Here is a 14,364-nt window from a genome sequence, read left to right as displayed (position 1 = left end):
CTTGGGACGAACAGGTATAATTGTGCAATGAAGTTGGGAAACCGCAAAAAACCAACTTCTCCCTGTTCGGGGTAAGGAAGAGGAAATGTTAGAGGTGGGTACGGAAGGCTAACGGGGTAGCCTCAAGGATGTTTTCGTACTCTACCGGGAGTTCGTCAATGCATGTTTGCATTAGAGCGGACGGTACGTGAATCTTTTTGCGTTTGGGCTTTCGGTAGAGTACGTGGCCGGAAGATGAACAGGAACATTTGAGAGATTCTTGTGTGTCGGAAGGGGGGCCGTTGATTACTTTGATTGTGAAGTTCCTGTTCAGAGAGTTTATTCTCTCGGTGATTTTGGGGATGTTCGAGATGTTATGGATTTCGTTTGAGGGATATCGCCAGTGCTCATAGTTACATCTACGCAAGACTCTGCGCTCCGTCCTCAACAACCTCTCTTGTTTTTGTCTTGAGCAAAGAGAGTAGATACATGATTTGTACTCCATGACTGGTCGAATAAAGGTCTTGTAAGTGTGAATGAGAGTCTTCTTGTGTGTCTTGCCAATTTTTCCCGAGAGAGCGTTGAGAAGTCTGGCCCTGTTCCTTACCCTATCTAAAGTTGCCTTTAGATCTGCGTCCCAGTTGAGAGTCCTGGTAAACAGTACTCCCAAATAGTTCACAGTCGGGCTAACAACAAGCCTTTCTCCCAACAAACTCAGAGGATATTGGTCGTCTTCATTGCGAATGATTCTATTTGACACAGTAGGGGCGCGAAACACAATTGTTGTTGTTTTGTTCGCGTTGAGCGTGACTCTCCACTTACAACACCATTCGCCGACACCGTCCAACAGAGCCTGTGCTCTTCTGAAGAGGAGTCTTGGGTTGTATCGAGAGGTAGTTGAGAGCAGAGTCGTGTCGTCTGCATAGAGAAACAGCCGAGTACCTGGGATATTTTGGTTAGTGATGTCGCTGTTGTAGATGATGTACAACAGCGGCGCTAGGACTGAACCCTGGGGAACTCCAGCTTGTGGAGTGAAGGGGGTGGACTTTTGATCGCATATTTTCACTCTGACAGTACGGTTGTGGAGGTAGGAGTGTACAATTTTGGTAAATTGCAATGGAAGCCCGATGTCCAGAAGTTTCCGAACAAGCCCGTCGTGCCAGACCTGGTCGAAAGCCTTCTGCACATCCAGAAATGTGGCTATGGCGATAGAACCATCGTTGATGGTTTGAGTGACTTTGGTAGTGAAATCTATTAATGCATGTTTGGTAGATTTACCTGACTGGAATCCATATTGGAATTTTGGTATGATATTGTGGTTTTCGAGAAAGTTATTGAGCCTCTCCTTTAGGATTAGCTCAAGAACTTTTCCCAGAGTATTGATTAATGAAATTGGTCTGTAGGATTCTACGTCGGTTGGGGGTTTGCCTTTTTTCAAAAGCGTGATGGTGTTGGCCACTTTCCAAGGAGTAGGAAAATGGCTGTTTTTGAGACATGCATTGAATATTTTAGTTAGAAGAGGGATGATACTCTCTGGAAGTTTTTTGAGGCACCTTCGGTTGATGCCATCAGGTCCGGGAGCGCTGTTTTTGCCGATTTGGCAAAAGCTCTCCGTTTCCCTGTCTGTGAGGGGGTCCATGATAGGATCATAGACTGGAATGTGGTGGTTGAGAGTAACATTTACAATGTATTCTGTGTTGAATTTAAATATGCGATCAAAGTTCGGGTTATCTGGCGTTTGAAAATTGTTTTGAAGCGAATTTTTGAATGCTTCGGCTTTCCCTTCTGGGGAATTGACTATGTGATTGTTGACCAACAGATGAGATGGTTGAGATAATTTTTGTTTTGTTAGGACTTTGAATTTTTGCCAGAATTTACCTCCGTCTCTGTAGTCCAGTTTTGAGGTAGTCTCTTCCCACCGGCGAGCCGTTAGGACAGATATCTCCCTCTTTATCCTGGCACAGATTCGGTTGTACTCTGTTTTGATTAGTGGGTTTCTGTTGGCCTTGTATTGACGTAGAAGACGTCGTTTTTGTTGAATTTTGGCAATGATGTATTGTGGAAGTGCCGGTGATGTATAAGTTATTTGTTTGAGTGGAATTGCGTGCGTGATCGCCTCAGTGATGAGGTTCTCGATATTGGTTGCACTGGTGTCGATACTATCGTTAGTATCGAGTTCGCCTAACATTGGGAGATTTTGTGTGATGAAGTTTTGGAATTCAGTCCAGTTAGCGTGACGATAGTCTCTTATAGATCTTGGAGGGTTTGGTTGTTTTGGAGTGAGAATGTCGGTGTCGACAAGAAGAGGTACGTGGTCTGACGTTATCGAATCGCCTATGTGGCATCTATCCCCGAACCGATCCAGAATGTTACTAGTAACTAGGATGTGGTCGATAATAGAGGCCCCATTGGCGTTCAAAAACGTGAATTCAGTGTTGGTGATTCTTGAAATGGGAAGGTCTAGTAGATAATCCGTGAGGCGGATGCCTTCTGGGTTTTGATGGTGATCACCAAACTGTGTATGTCTACAATTTAGGTCACCCATCAACACAGCCTTGCCGAGCCTCGAAAAGTACTCTAGCAAATGCCTGTTGAGTGGTTGACCCGGGTGTTTGTAGTAAGAGACTATCGTGAGGGTTTCGTTGTTGGGGATGTGCACGTCAATTGCCAGGAAGTCCACATCAGGTGGACGAAAATTTTGTGGGAATGTGTGTGTGTTGTGCGGTATTCCGTGTTTCACGAGAATACCATTCCCACGTGAAACCTGACAGCGGCTTCGATGGATGATCGAATATCCTGCGAAGTGTGGATCGTTTTTCGACAGAGTATCTGTGAGTGCGAGGATCTGGATGTTATGCTTCGACAGGATATTCTTGATGAGGGGTCTCTTTTTGGAGAGACCCTGACAGTTGACTGTGCCTAGGGTGAAATCCATAAAGGGAGGGTGTTTAGTGGTTGGAGCGGAATGTCACCGTGACATTGCTCCCGTACCCGTGGACCACTGTCGAGTGGTCGTAGACTTGGCTAATCAGATTAGCCGTGATTGCAGCGATATGCTCACGAAGTTCAGGCAACAAGTTAAGCAACAGAGCGGTCTGAATAGACAAGATGTTTTTTGTTTCTGTAGGGAGTTCGAAAGGGGGGAATGATCTTTCGATCGTAAGTGGCTGAATTTCATGTTGGGCGGAGGGGATGGTGTGTCTTTGAGGACACTTGTTGGAATATGCGGGGTGGTCACCGCCGCAATTCGGGCATTTTGGTTCCTGCTGTTTGGTGCAGGCGCTGGATTTATGGTTGCCGCCGCAGTGGGGGCAGACGAATGCTTTTTGTGGGCATTCGTCGATGGAATGTCCGTTGATGCAGCATTTGCTGCAATATTTTGGAGTGGGTATTGTAGGGTCGGAGCCATGAGGGAGTTCGGCATTATAGATCTCGCCATCTAGAGTTATGCCTCGGCTCAGTGCTGACGTGAATTTTTCCAAGGATTTGGTCACCACCTTGATCACTTTGGAGTCCTTGCCTGTTTTATAGGATTTGACTCTCCACAGTCTTTCGACTGGGAATTGCTGTTCTGTGAGCAAGTCGGTGACCTCCTGCTCGGAGTAATCCACGTCGATTCCAGTTATGCAGAGGAGATAGGTGGGCTCTTTTGCGGAAGTGTTTGCATTTCTGCTACGGCTATGGACCGTAACCATGGTTTGGCCAGTTGCTGTGTGGATTGCTTTCTCGATATCCCCTGCATTTATAGGATTAAAAAGTCGAAGATGTGCGATTCCATGTGAGAGGACTTTGCAAGAGTGAATTTTGTTGGACAAAAGAGTGGTGGCATTTATTTGCCGAAAGAAGGTACGTTTGTTACAAAGATCTTTTGGGAGATCTTTGATTAGATATTCGGACAGTGTGGGATCGTTTATGGCGTTGATGACGTTTTGATTTCTGGCTTGGGTTTTGGGGCGTGGATTGGCTGCGGCATTGGCGTAAGACATTTGTCTTATTTGTCTTCTTTGGAAGACGAAATCGTTTGGTTCAGGGTTGTTTTCAGTGCTGATGGTTGCTTGTGGTTGAGAAGAGGGTTGCTGTTGAGAAGATTGTTGTTTCGGTTGTTTGGGTGCTTGCTTAGACGGTTGAGTTGGGACTTTGGGTATGGCACCGTGAATATTCCGAGCGCTCTGTCGCTGAGGACCAGCCTGTGCTGGTGTTCTTAGAGGCGGAAAATCATTAGCATATCGCTGCAGAAGGGGGTTGGAGGCGTCGTCCTGCTCGATGCGAAGGTAGGCCTCGCGATACTTGTTGCGGACGATTTCCATCTCCGCGCTAAGCGTCTCGAGGTCTAGCTCCGCCGTGAGCCGGTTGTAACCTCTGGCTGGGGGTACAGTGCCTTCCTGATGTAAGGAAGAGAACTGGTTGGCAGTAGTGGTGGCTGTAGTGGTGGTGGTGGTGGTGGCAACGCTTGTCGAGGTCGTCGTCCGAGGACGAAGCGACCGGGTGGAGCTGACTGACCTTACAGAAGAAGGCATTACAAATGGGTGAGGATGCAAGTCGAGCGATCGGAGGGCACCTCAGCCTCAAGGTGTTCTGGGGGGTAAACCCCAGGGATAAAGGTGGCTTGTCCACCCCTCCGTGCTTTTCCGGCGTAAGACAGTGACTATAATTACCTGATGGGTGCAGTTTACCCTGCTGCTGGTGGGTCCCTCGTTGAAAGCCTTTATCGCAGTTAGTTTGGCCCCCTTACTCGCACTTGTTCTTGTAACCGTATGTGAACACTAGGTAGAGTTCGGGGCGAGCGAACTCGCTCGAGCTCAGGGCCAGAGTATTCCTCTGAAACCCAGTAATCCGTCTACCTTTTTGGTTTACACGGCCAAGCGTCGTTGGTTTTTCACGCTGGTTCCAAACTAATAGCTTAGGGCTAACCGTGCGCCGCTTCTTCAGCACTTGGTGCTCTCAGGCTTCTCGCTGTTCGTCGGTAAGAGTGGGGTGTGCACGCAGTGACCTTACTCTTCGACGTCCGGGACGAGAATGACTGACAGGTGCTTGCTTGCGAATTCAAGTAGTGTAAAAGAGAGAAGGGGGGGGGTGAAAAAGAGAGATAGGAAGGTGCAAAGGGGTAGTGGGAAGGTGTAAAAAATGGCAAAAGGCCTGTAATGTCGCTTTTTTTTCCAAAAAAAATACTGAAAAATGCTGATTTCTTACGTTTTTTTCAGAAAAATACCCCTTTCTTCCCCTTTGTTCGCCCCCTCTGATCCCCAATTATGTTTATCGTTGGGCATAATCTTAATCATTATTTTATTGTAGTTTTAATCTATAAGTTGGCATTTATCGCGGCGAAATGAGCAAATTAAACGAAATTTACCTATTTCACCACTATTTTGGCAAGAATAGGGGGGAGCGGAAAAATGGAGGGTGATGGAAAAAAACGGAGGTCATATTCGAGTTCAGCGACACAAAATTAGTTAAGAACACCCATCAGAGTGTCTGTTCATTTTTCCATGTTGACCAGTGAAATGATAAAAGTTATAAAAAGCGGTATAAATTAAAAAAAAGGGAAATTTATCCAGCTGGTTCATAATTTTCTAATACTTCTGCTTCCTCTTCTCCTTGTTCTTCTTCTTCTTCCTCATCTTCTAGTTCTTCTTCTTCTTATTCTTTTTGTTCTTCTTCTTCTTGTTCATCCTGGGTGCAAGTAAATTGCCCCAATAATGACACATCGCATGGCTCCTCGATAGAATCAAATGAATCCTCAATTGTTGGTGATTCAACATTGGAGCACAACCGGTTTTGACAATTAGTGCATGCTACCGAACAAAACACTCCAACTTTTTTGCAACCACATTTAGCGCTACATCCCTTTTTACAGTTGCAAAAAATTGTGTTCAGGAGTTTTTCCGGCGCAGGTGGGAGTAAAGTTTGAATTGGTTCTAATGAACTGTCGACTAATTTCCATCCCCAGTCTTTTGGATCTAGCTGATAACCAAGCCAAACTTGAACTTGGTAATATACCCGAAAAAGATGTTGATGAGCAGCCGCTGAGGTTGGAGGAAGACAAGATAATTGCACTTGTTTTTTATTTCGAGTATTTTTAAAGAAACGTGCATATCGAAACTTTTCTTAGCACGTAGTTTTTTTAGGCGATACATACATAAAGAGAAGAAAGCTAATTCCGTTGGAAATAACTTCTTGTGGAGTTGAATTAGTTTTTTTAAACTTCAGCACATTCAAGTAATATAGGTTTAACACGTATTTTCACTCCGGAGTAGTACTCAAGACTAATTAATACCTCGAGGGTGTCATCTAACTGAAGGATTTCCCACACAGGGAGCCGTTCAAGTATTACGTAAAGCAGGTTGGGGAGGGGGGTCAAAAATCTTCTAAAATTGCGTTACACAATAGTAAAACGCCCATTTGAGTGTGTTACGTAGGGGGGGAGGAGTCAAAAATCTTCAAAAATCGTGGTAAGTAATACTTGAACGCTCCCCAGGAAGATAAAGGTGTAATGTGCATAATAGTAAACAAACTAAATTTAAATAAAGTTTATTGTATATTGAAATGTCTATTAGTACTTAGCAATAAAAATTTTGCCTAGAAAGTTGGCTTTCATTATTATGTTTAAACCCTTCTAAGAAAAGAATAGGTAGGGTTATTAGATTAGCCGACGTATCGATAGAACGTGTTTATTCCGACAAAACCCATCTAACCAAATTGAATATGACGTATACGTATAAGTAAGAAAAATTATTATAAGTTAATACTTTGTCATATCAATTTACTATTTCTGTTGAGAATAAGCCGTAAAATTAAAATAATAATTCTTATTATTTTCGCGTTAAATTCACTTTGTGAAGATTTTTTTGTTGGCACTGTAATATAATACAACTTATACATTGCATCCCTCGGTAGACCGCAAGCTGTATAGTAGAAACATTATCATATTTATAATATTTTATATTATTATGTGTAATATAAGTTAAGTTGACGATAGAATATTATGTTTACTTGTATTACAGCTGTATGTATATACGTGGTGTACTAATACATATTATGACGATTAGAACTCTTTCAACTTTTTGAATCGTTGTATCTCAAAAACGGTGGGTCTAACGAAAAAAAGTATTAAAATATTTTTTATAGATAATTATCTAATCTACATTTTTTGTTAGAACTAATTTTATGATAAAACTTACCGTTTCCCTGAAAATTGCTAAAAACCATATTTGGTGACTTTTTATCTGGTGACTGATTTATGAGGACTTTTTAGATTTCATTTATGATGGTATTTTGAACAATCCTGCCAATTTTCAGTTTGATGGTAATTATTGTAATCTCACTCCTATTTTTGAGTCTAACTAGACCGGTCTAAAGTTGATGTTATTGTAACTAACCGAAAATATATCTTTCTTTTCTCCTGATTATATTTTTTCTCTTTACTATATTTGTATCTCTTCATTATTACTTACATGATCTTTATCTTCTATATCATCAGCTATATTACTGTATAACTAATTTTTCCAATAATTATCTACAGAAGTTATTTGATGAAAAATGCTGTTAACTAAGAATGTTATATATGTGTCACCCTGTCAAATATTTAAATGTAAGAGCTATTTTTATTTATCTTACTCTATCGCTTATTTATGTGTCTATATAATCTTTACTACATTCTATTCATTCTTCCACTATTCTATTTTCTGTACTAATCACCACATTATATTGTCGTATCCAAACAAATTAATCTTTCTGTGATGTTTATTAGAAAGGAGCAGTTGAAGAGAAAAAGACAACAGTCAAAAAATCTTCTGCCAAAAAAGAAGATTATGATATTAATGCTTGGGAAAATATCCCTGATTACGACAGACCAGTGTTAGAGAAATTCGAAAAACATGATGCTCCAGAATATGCTGGTAGAGAAAAGAGTAAATTCTCTAAGGTAATTTTGACCGTCTTCTTCCTTAGCTTTGCTTTGCAAATATTAAATTGTAATATACAATAAAAGAGCTTAAAAACACGCTTGGCTGTAACTTTTTCGAAAAATATAATTCTAGACAGCTACTTTCGTTTAGGAAAGACCATCTATCTCAGTCGAAGGAAAAGAAAAAGCTCCTTCTCAGTCAGCTATATCTGAACAACCTAGACCTAGCCTTCCTCAAATTAAGACTCCAGATGCACCCAAAATCGAAGTGAGTAGGGAAAAAACTCCCGAACCCAGAAAGAAATCTCTCGAGCCTGGCTCAGGTCCAGGAAGTCGTAGAGGATCTCTTATTCCTCCAGAAGCCATGGGCAGACGTGCCAGTCTTATCATCTCCGATGAGGTAATGAATAATAATACTTTTACATGTTTTAACAATTTCTTTTCCATTGATTCTGTAGCTGTATCTGTTCCTGTCCCGATAGATGTGGAAATCGTCTCTCTTATGTATTTATGTTTTAACTTTTATGTCTTAGGAACGTAGGAAACTTCGTCCAGGAGAGGTTTTAGAAGACAAAAAGGTAACCACCAGATATAACCTACAACGTACGCCTGCGCCTTATTTAATCTATGATTTACATCTCATGTGGAAGTGCAAAGAATATTTTCAGCTTTTTCTGATGACTCTGCAACAGCTGCTAAAGATATATCAATTTAGCTCGTTTAAATCAATCCTTTTTTGTTTATATTACTTCTAGATATATTGTACCTTTATCCATGGTTTTCCTTTTGTGTTCACATGGTTTTCTTTTTTTTTTCGGTCTCAACTGAAGAATCTAATTCTATTATATTCGTAGTATTATTTTCATATCTTGCATGTTTATATAATTTTATTCGGTTATATTATTTACCGAATGAATCCTAATCAATTAGCCAAATTATAACGTTAAGGTTAGAAGGCAAAATATTAATAAGTTACTCAACAATAACGTTATTTTGAATAGTACTATTACAATATTTCATGTCTTTCACACCCAAAGGAATAAGCCATTAAGATAGACCATTGAACCACTTCCTTAAAAAATATATATTATCTATATTTTATTTTTAAGATTACTTAAATTGATTAAGGCTCTGATTTGTAAAGTTTTCTGTAGTTCACTGTCTCTCAACTCACTGACGAAGGTATCTACAGCAATTTCTTCCAAAATGTTACCTAGTGACTCCTGATAAGTCAACTACATTATACGAGCAGCATCCGCTTTAAATTCTTGCAAATTCTCACTTGGTCGTTGAATTTTACTTCTTGGTTATGCTTTGAAGACTTGTTGTAAATGGGCATCTCCATAGCGTTTTTCTAGTCAAATGAACAAGATCTGGTAACATTTTTCTCGACCCTTAGGAATCGATCTTAGGATATCCGCAGTATCACCTCATAAAGCAGCAGTCAAGGAAACAACCTTTTCTTCCCATCAAATGGTGTCAGTTGGAATCTCATAATGATGTGTCGTCTCTATGTGATTCTTTTTTCGCTACAGGATCTAACACTACTGCAAGTCTCATCGAATCTTCTAGAAATATTTTCAGAAGTCTCTTCAATCGTTTGAGAAACATTTTCGAATTTTTCAACAATTATTTTCGTTAAAACTGCTTCTTCTGCTGACGTAAACTGGAATGTCTATGGCTCGTCTCCATTCTTGTTGAAAACATCCCTCGGTCATTCTTGATGCATCTTTTTGGACCCGCTGTCGTCTTCATCCCGTTATTCAAGTTATTGTCACTGTTATTGTTATTGTATTGTTATTCTAGTTGTTGTCACTATGGCAATCATTTTCATTCATTATTATTAAGTAACACATTAATTTTTTGTCTTCTCAACATAATCGGTCAATGATTAAATCCAGTGCCTAACTAGTAAAACAATATTTTTTTGCAAAAATTATTCGTTATTCATCAAAATAATCTTCTTTAGCGACGATACATTAATTCCAAAGCTTTTCTAATTTTTAGATGCCGCCCTTGTACAAAGATTTATCTTTGCCTTGGTGGTAATCGCTGGGGGCCAAATCTGGACTACACGTTGGGTGCCAAATCAATACAAATCCCAACTCGTGCATTTTTGTCATTATTGGCTTCGACTTGTGACACGGTGCATTGTCTTGGTGAAACAACAATTTTTTTTAACAAATGAGGTCTTTTCTTTGCGATTTTGGTCTCCAATTTGGATTGAGGTCCAATTAACCAATATAGTCTGTATCTATCTAATTAGCCTTCTTCGGTCCATCTTTGGACATCCTCCCCAATCCTTTTCCATTCTTCTCTGTCCGTCGCTACAGTTATCCACCTAAAGCCCACGTGCTTCTTGACATCATCTGCCCATCTCATTTGTGGCCTTCCTCTGCTTCGTTTATATTCCCACGGTCTCCAATTTATAAGAATTTTGTTCCATCTGTCTTCTTTTTGTCTTATATTATGTCCGACAAATCTCCATTTCAATTTTGCAACTTCTTGTCTATAAGTTGCAAAAGAAGTTGCAGTCTTGTCTGGCAGACAAGAAGTAGATCAATATAGTCGCTGTTAATTGTTTCTCGATGTTTCAAATATTCAATGAAAATAATTACTTGTGAATCACAAAATCTTCTTCTTCATGTACCATGTCCTTTCAGAACGTTGGTTACCATCATAGCTATCTTAATTTTATTCACTGCCACCCTAAATAGCATGCTTGTATCAACACCATACCAATCTCGCAAGCTCTTCAACCATGAGGTTCTTCTTCGTCCTGGACTGCGTTTGCCTGCTATTTTTCCTTGCATGATATTTTGTAGCAACCTATATTTGGGACCTCTCATTACATGTCCGAAATACTCCAGCTTTCTCTGCTTGATGCTTTTTATGATCTCAGTAGTCTTGCTGAGACGTTCTAGTATTGTGGAGTTTCGAATCTTCTCCACCCAGGAAACTTTTAAAATTCTTCTATAGCACCACATTTCGAAAGCCTCAAGGCGATTTAGATCGATTTTATTCACAGTCCAGGACTCGACACCATAAAGTAAGACCGAGAACACGTAGCAGCGAAGTAGGCGGATCCTCAATGCCAATTTTAGGTCTCTGTTACATAACACCTTGGACATCCTTCTAAAAGCTGCTCTAGCCTGCCCTATCCTAGATCTAATTTCGCCGTGACTTTCTGCGTTACAATTTAATTGCTGTCCAAGGTAAACGATTTTATCAACTTGCTCAATTTTGGTATTATTTACATATATAGACTGTTTTATATGCTGTTGTTTACTTATTGCGAGTATTTTGGTTTTCCGTATGTTCAGATCCAGACCTGTCTCCCTACAACTCTCAACGACACTATCAAGTAGTGTTTGCAGATCTTCTTGACTAGAAGCTAGGAGTACTGTATCGTCCGCATATCGCAAATTATTGATGACTTCACCGTTCATAAGTATTCCTTCTTGTTTTTCAGAAAGTGCTTTTCTGAAAATTCTTTCGGAGTAAACGTTGAAAAGCAGGGGTGACAAGAGGCATCCCTGCCGTACTCCTCTTTTAATATTAAAGAGCCTGTGATTTCACACCATCTACTAAAACTGATGGTGTTTGATTCCAATATAAATTTGCAATTATTCGAACATCTCTGCCGTCCAAGCCAATGTCTTTTAGAGCTTCGATCAATATAGAGTGCTTAACACGATCAAATGCCTTTTGGAAGTCAATAAAACAGCAGTATATGTCTACAGATATATCTCGACATCTTTGAGCAAGTACGTTCATTCCAAACAGTGCCTCTCTCGTTCCAAACCCGTTACGGAAACCAAACTGTGTGCTATCCAGGTATTCCTCGCATTTATTGTAGATAGGACCATGTATTACCTTCAGAAAAATTTTCAATAAGTGGTTTAACAAACTGATGGTTCTATAATTAGCACAGGTTTTTGCTGTTGTTTTCTTAAGTAGAGCTATAAACAGTGAATTAGACCAAGCATTAGGTAGTTGACCGCTGGTATAAATGGTATTGAAAAACGAAGTTATAGCCTCTAAAACATTGCTATCATTTATAAGCTTGTATATTTCAGTTGGAATTTCATCAGGACCAGTCGCTCTCCCATTTTTTGATGATTGTATGGCTTTTATAACCTCAGAGCGTGTTATTAGGGGTCCGTCGCAGTTAGTAATATCGGGAGGTGAACTACTCCTATCGTCTTCGAATAGGTTCGTGACGTAATTTTCCCATTCTTTAAGTTTGTCCTCTACTTCAAATATTACCTTACCATGTTCATCCTGTAGCAATGTAGTTTGTTTCTTATTGAAGATACCAGCCGCTTCTTTCACTTTTTTATACATGTTAAACGTGTCGTATCTGTTTTCAGGTTCTTCAATGTCATGGCACTGTTTGGCTAGATTTTGACTCTTTGCTTCTCGTATTTTGCGTCGAATTTCTTTTTGTATGCTGTTATAAAGTGTTTCGTTGTTTTTCGCTAGTCGCCGTTGTTCCATCAAATCAAATATGTCATATGTCATCCAAGCCTGCTTTTTAGTTTTGGCCTGCCTTGTAAATTTCTCACGCAGATTTCTTTTACTGTTGTTACGATTTTATTTAAGCCCTCATCGACATTTTCACCAATATTTTTCCAAATTAAATTTTCGTTCAGTTGTCTTTGAACTGATTCCTTAACTTTCTCGTCTTGTAATTGGGCTGTATCAATATTTTTGCGAGACTTCTTTTTGATCACCTTTTTTAATTTTAATCGGGTTGCAGCTACTATGGGATTGTGATCAGACCCAATGTCAGCACCTGGATAAGTTTTAACTGATTTGATGCAGTTTCTAAATCGATTTTTTATTAGAATGAAGTCGATTTGGTTCCTAATAATTTTGTCCTCTGATTCTGCATTTGACTTCCAGGTGTAGAGTCTTCTCGGTGGTAGTTTAAAGTGAGTATTCGATATAATGAAATCGTGTTCTTGACAGAACTGGACAAGTCGATCTCCACGTTCGTTTCTGTTTCCCAAGCCATAATCCCCCACAATGTTCAAACAGCGTCCTTTGCCGAATCACAAAATGCAAAGGCCATAACCCTTCTGGCGGATTTTTGCGTCTTTTGCCGCTTTGAGCGGCCTTCTCCGGCTACTATTCTTCAGCAGTGAAGTGATGGATCCATATTTCATCCGTTGTGACATACCGACGCAAAATCTCCGACTTATTTCAATTAAACTTGTCCAAACAGCGCTAAGATTCATCAATTCGTTGTTGTTTTTGTTCTGGTGTGAGAAAACGTGGCAAACATTTGGAAAACAGCTTTCTTATATCCAGATGTTCATGTTAGAGTGTCAGATATCTCTTGAAACTTCACTTTGCGGTTTTCCATATGAATTTTTAGCATTTTTTCGATGTCTTTGGAAATAACTGCATCATTTGGCCTTCCGGAGCACTCAGCATCATTGATGTCGATACGACCGCGTTTGAATTCAGCTAACCATCGTTAGTTTAATGGTTCTAATCGATGAAACGGTATACGAATCCATTGTTTATAAAGATCACAAAAGTAGCATCACTTCAAACACTGTATAAATAATAATCCGAATGACATGAACATTTTGACATTATGCTTTTGACGGTTAGGACTACCGAAATGTCGAATGTAAAATTAATCAGAGTCGCAATCTCATGGTTAGTCCTGGAACTTATTAACTGACGTATTAGTGTTAGAATTTGGTTTGTTATTTATGATTCATGCTATCACCCATATTTACATAGTTCAAACTGTATAAAGATGTACAAGGTACTCCAGTGTCATGAATATATACTATCCGTAAGGGTCGAAGCTTCTTTAATGTGTTTCAGTGTAGCTTTTGCGGAGTCATCCACTCTAAAGTTTATTTTAAGTCACGGAATTGAAGCTGTGCGATTGCACTGAGACTAATGCATTATGTGGTCAACTCTTGTGTCGATCAGCAACTCGCATGAATTACTGCAGAGCACCAGCCAATCAGCAGCAACCAAATCACTTTTTTTGCAGGAATCGAGTATATATACGCAGTCTTAAAATTTCCATGTTTCATTCAGACATAAGAAAACATAACTATAAATATAAAGCTTATGTACATACAATGCGTTTAGTTTTCGATTAGATATAGGTGACTGAAGGAAACGCTAAAATCGGCAACATTGCTTATTCCACTATCATTCTTTAATCGCCGAATGACGGCGGAGGATGGAATGACGGAGTTGGAATCTACGAGAATCAGGTGCATAAGGCTACGGCTCCACGGGCGAAAAATTGACGCTAGCAGTAGCAGTAAAATGAAGAATGAAACCAACAGCGATAATACTGGGCGGCTCCACGATGCTGTAAACTATCGCTCAAGATCGGTAAAAGACGCGTCGTCAAGGTTATGTCGCAGATGGATAGGTCCAGACCTATTTTTACAGTAATTTACAGGGGTGGAGGTAAATTGAGTCCCATAAATATATCTAAA

At 39.9% G+C, this 14,364-nt stretch overlaps 1 protein-coding gene across 20 annotated transcripts in view; it reads left to right on the top strand.

The window, feature by feature from the left end:
- Window positions 1-14,364, top strand: part of LOC114342206 (twitchin) — a 159,817-nt gene that overhangs the window by 77,837 nt on the left and 67,616 nt on the right. For 12 of the 20 annotated variants that reach the window (XM_050663413.1, XM_050663418.1, XM_050663417.1 and 9 more), the window contains 3 exons: window positions 7,727-7,900; window positions 8,034-8,282; window positions 8,416-8,460. The exons of 3 other annotated variants lie outside the window; for them this stretch is intronic. In XM_050663413.1, the coding sequence (XP_050519370.1) occupies window positions 7,727-7,900; window positions 8,034-8,282; window positions 8,416-8,460 (468 nt within the window). The remainder of the gene's footprint in view (window positions 1-7,726; window positions 7,901-8,033; window positions 8,283-8,415; window positions 8,461-14,364) is intronic. 5 more of the 20 variants (XM_050663424.1, XM_050663425.1, XM_050663410.1 and 2 more) reach the window with 1 other exon arrangement.

The sequence above is a fragment of the Diabrotica virgifera genome, chromosome 10 (genome assembly GCF_917563875.1).
Source record: "Diabrotica virgifera virgifera chromosome 10, PGI_DIABVI_V3a".
Taxonomy (NCBI): domain Eukaryota; kingdom Metazoa; phylum Arthropoda; class Insecta; order Coleoptera; family Chrysomelidae; genus Diabrotica; species Diabrotica virgifera.
The sequence above is the reverse complement of the archived record's forward strand: the minus strand, read 5'-3'. Positions and strand labels throughout refer to the sequence as shown.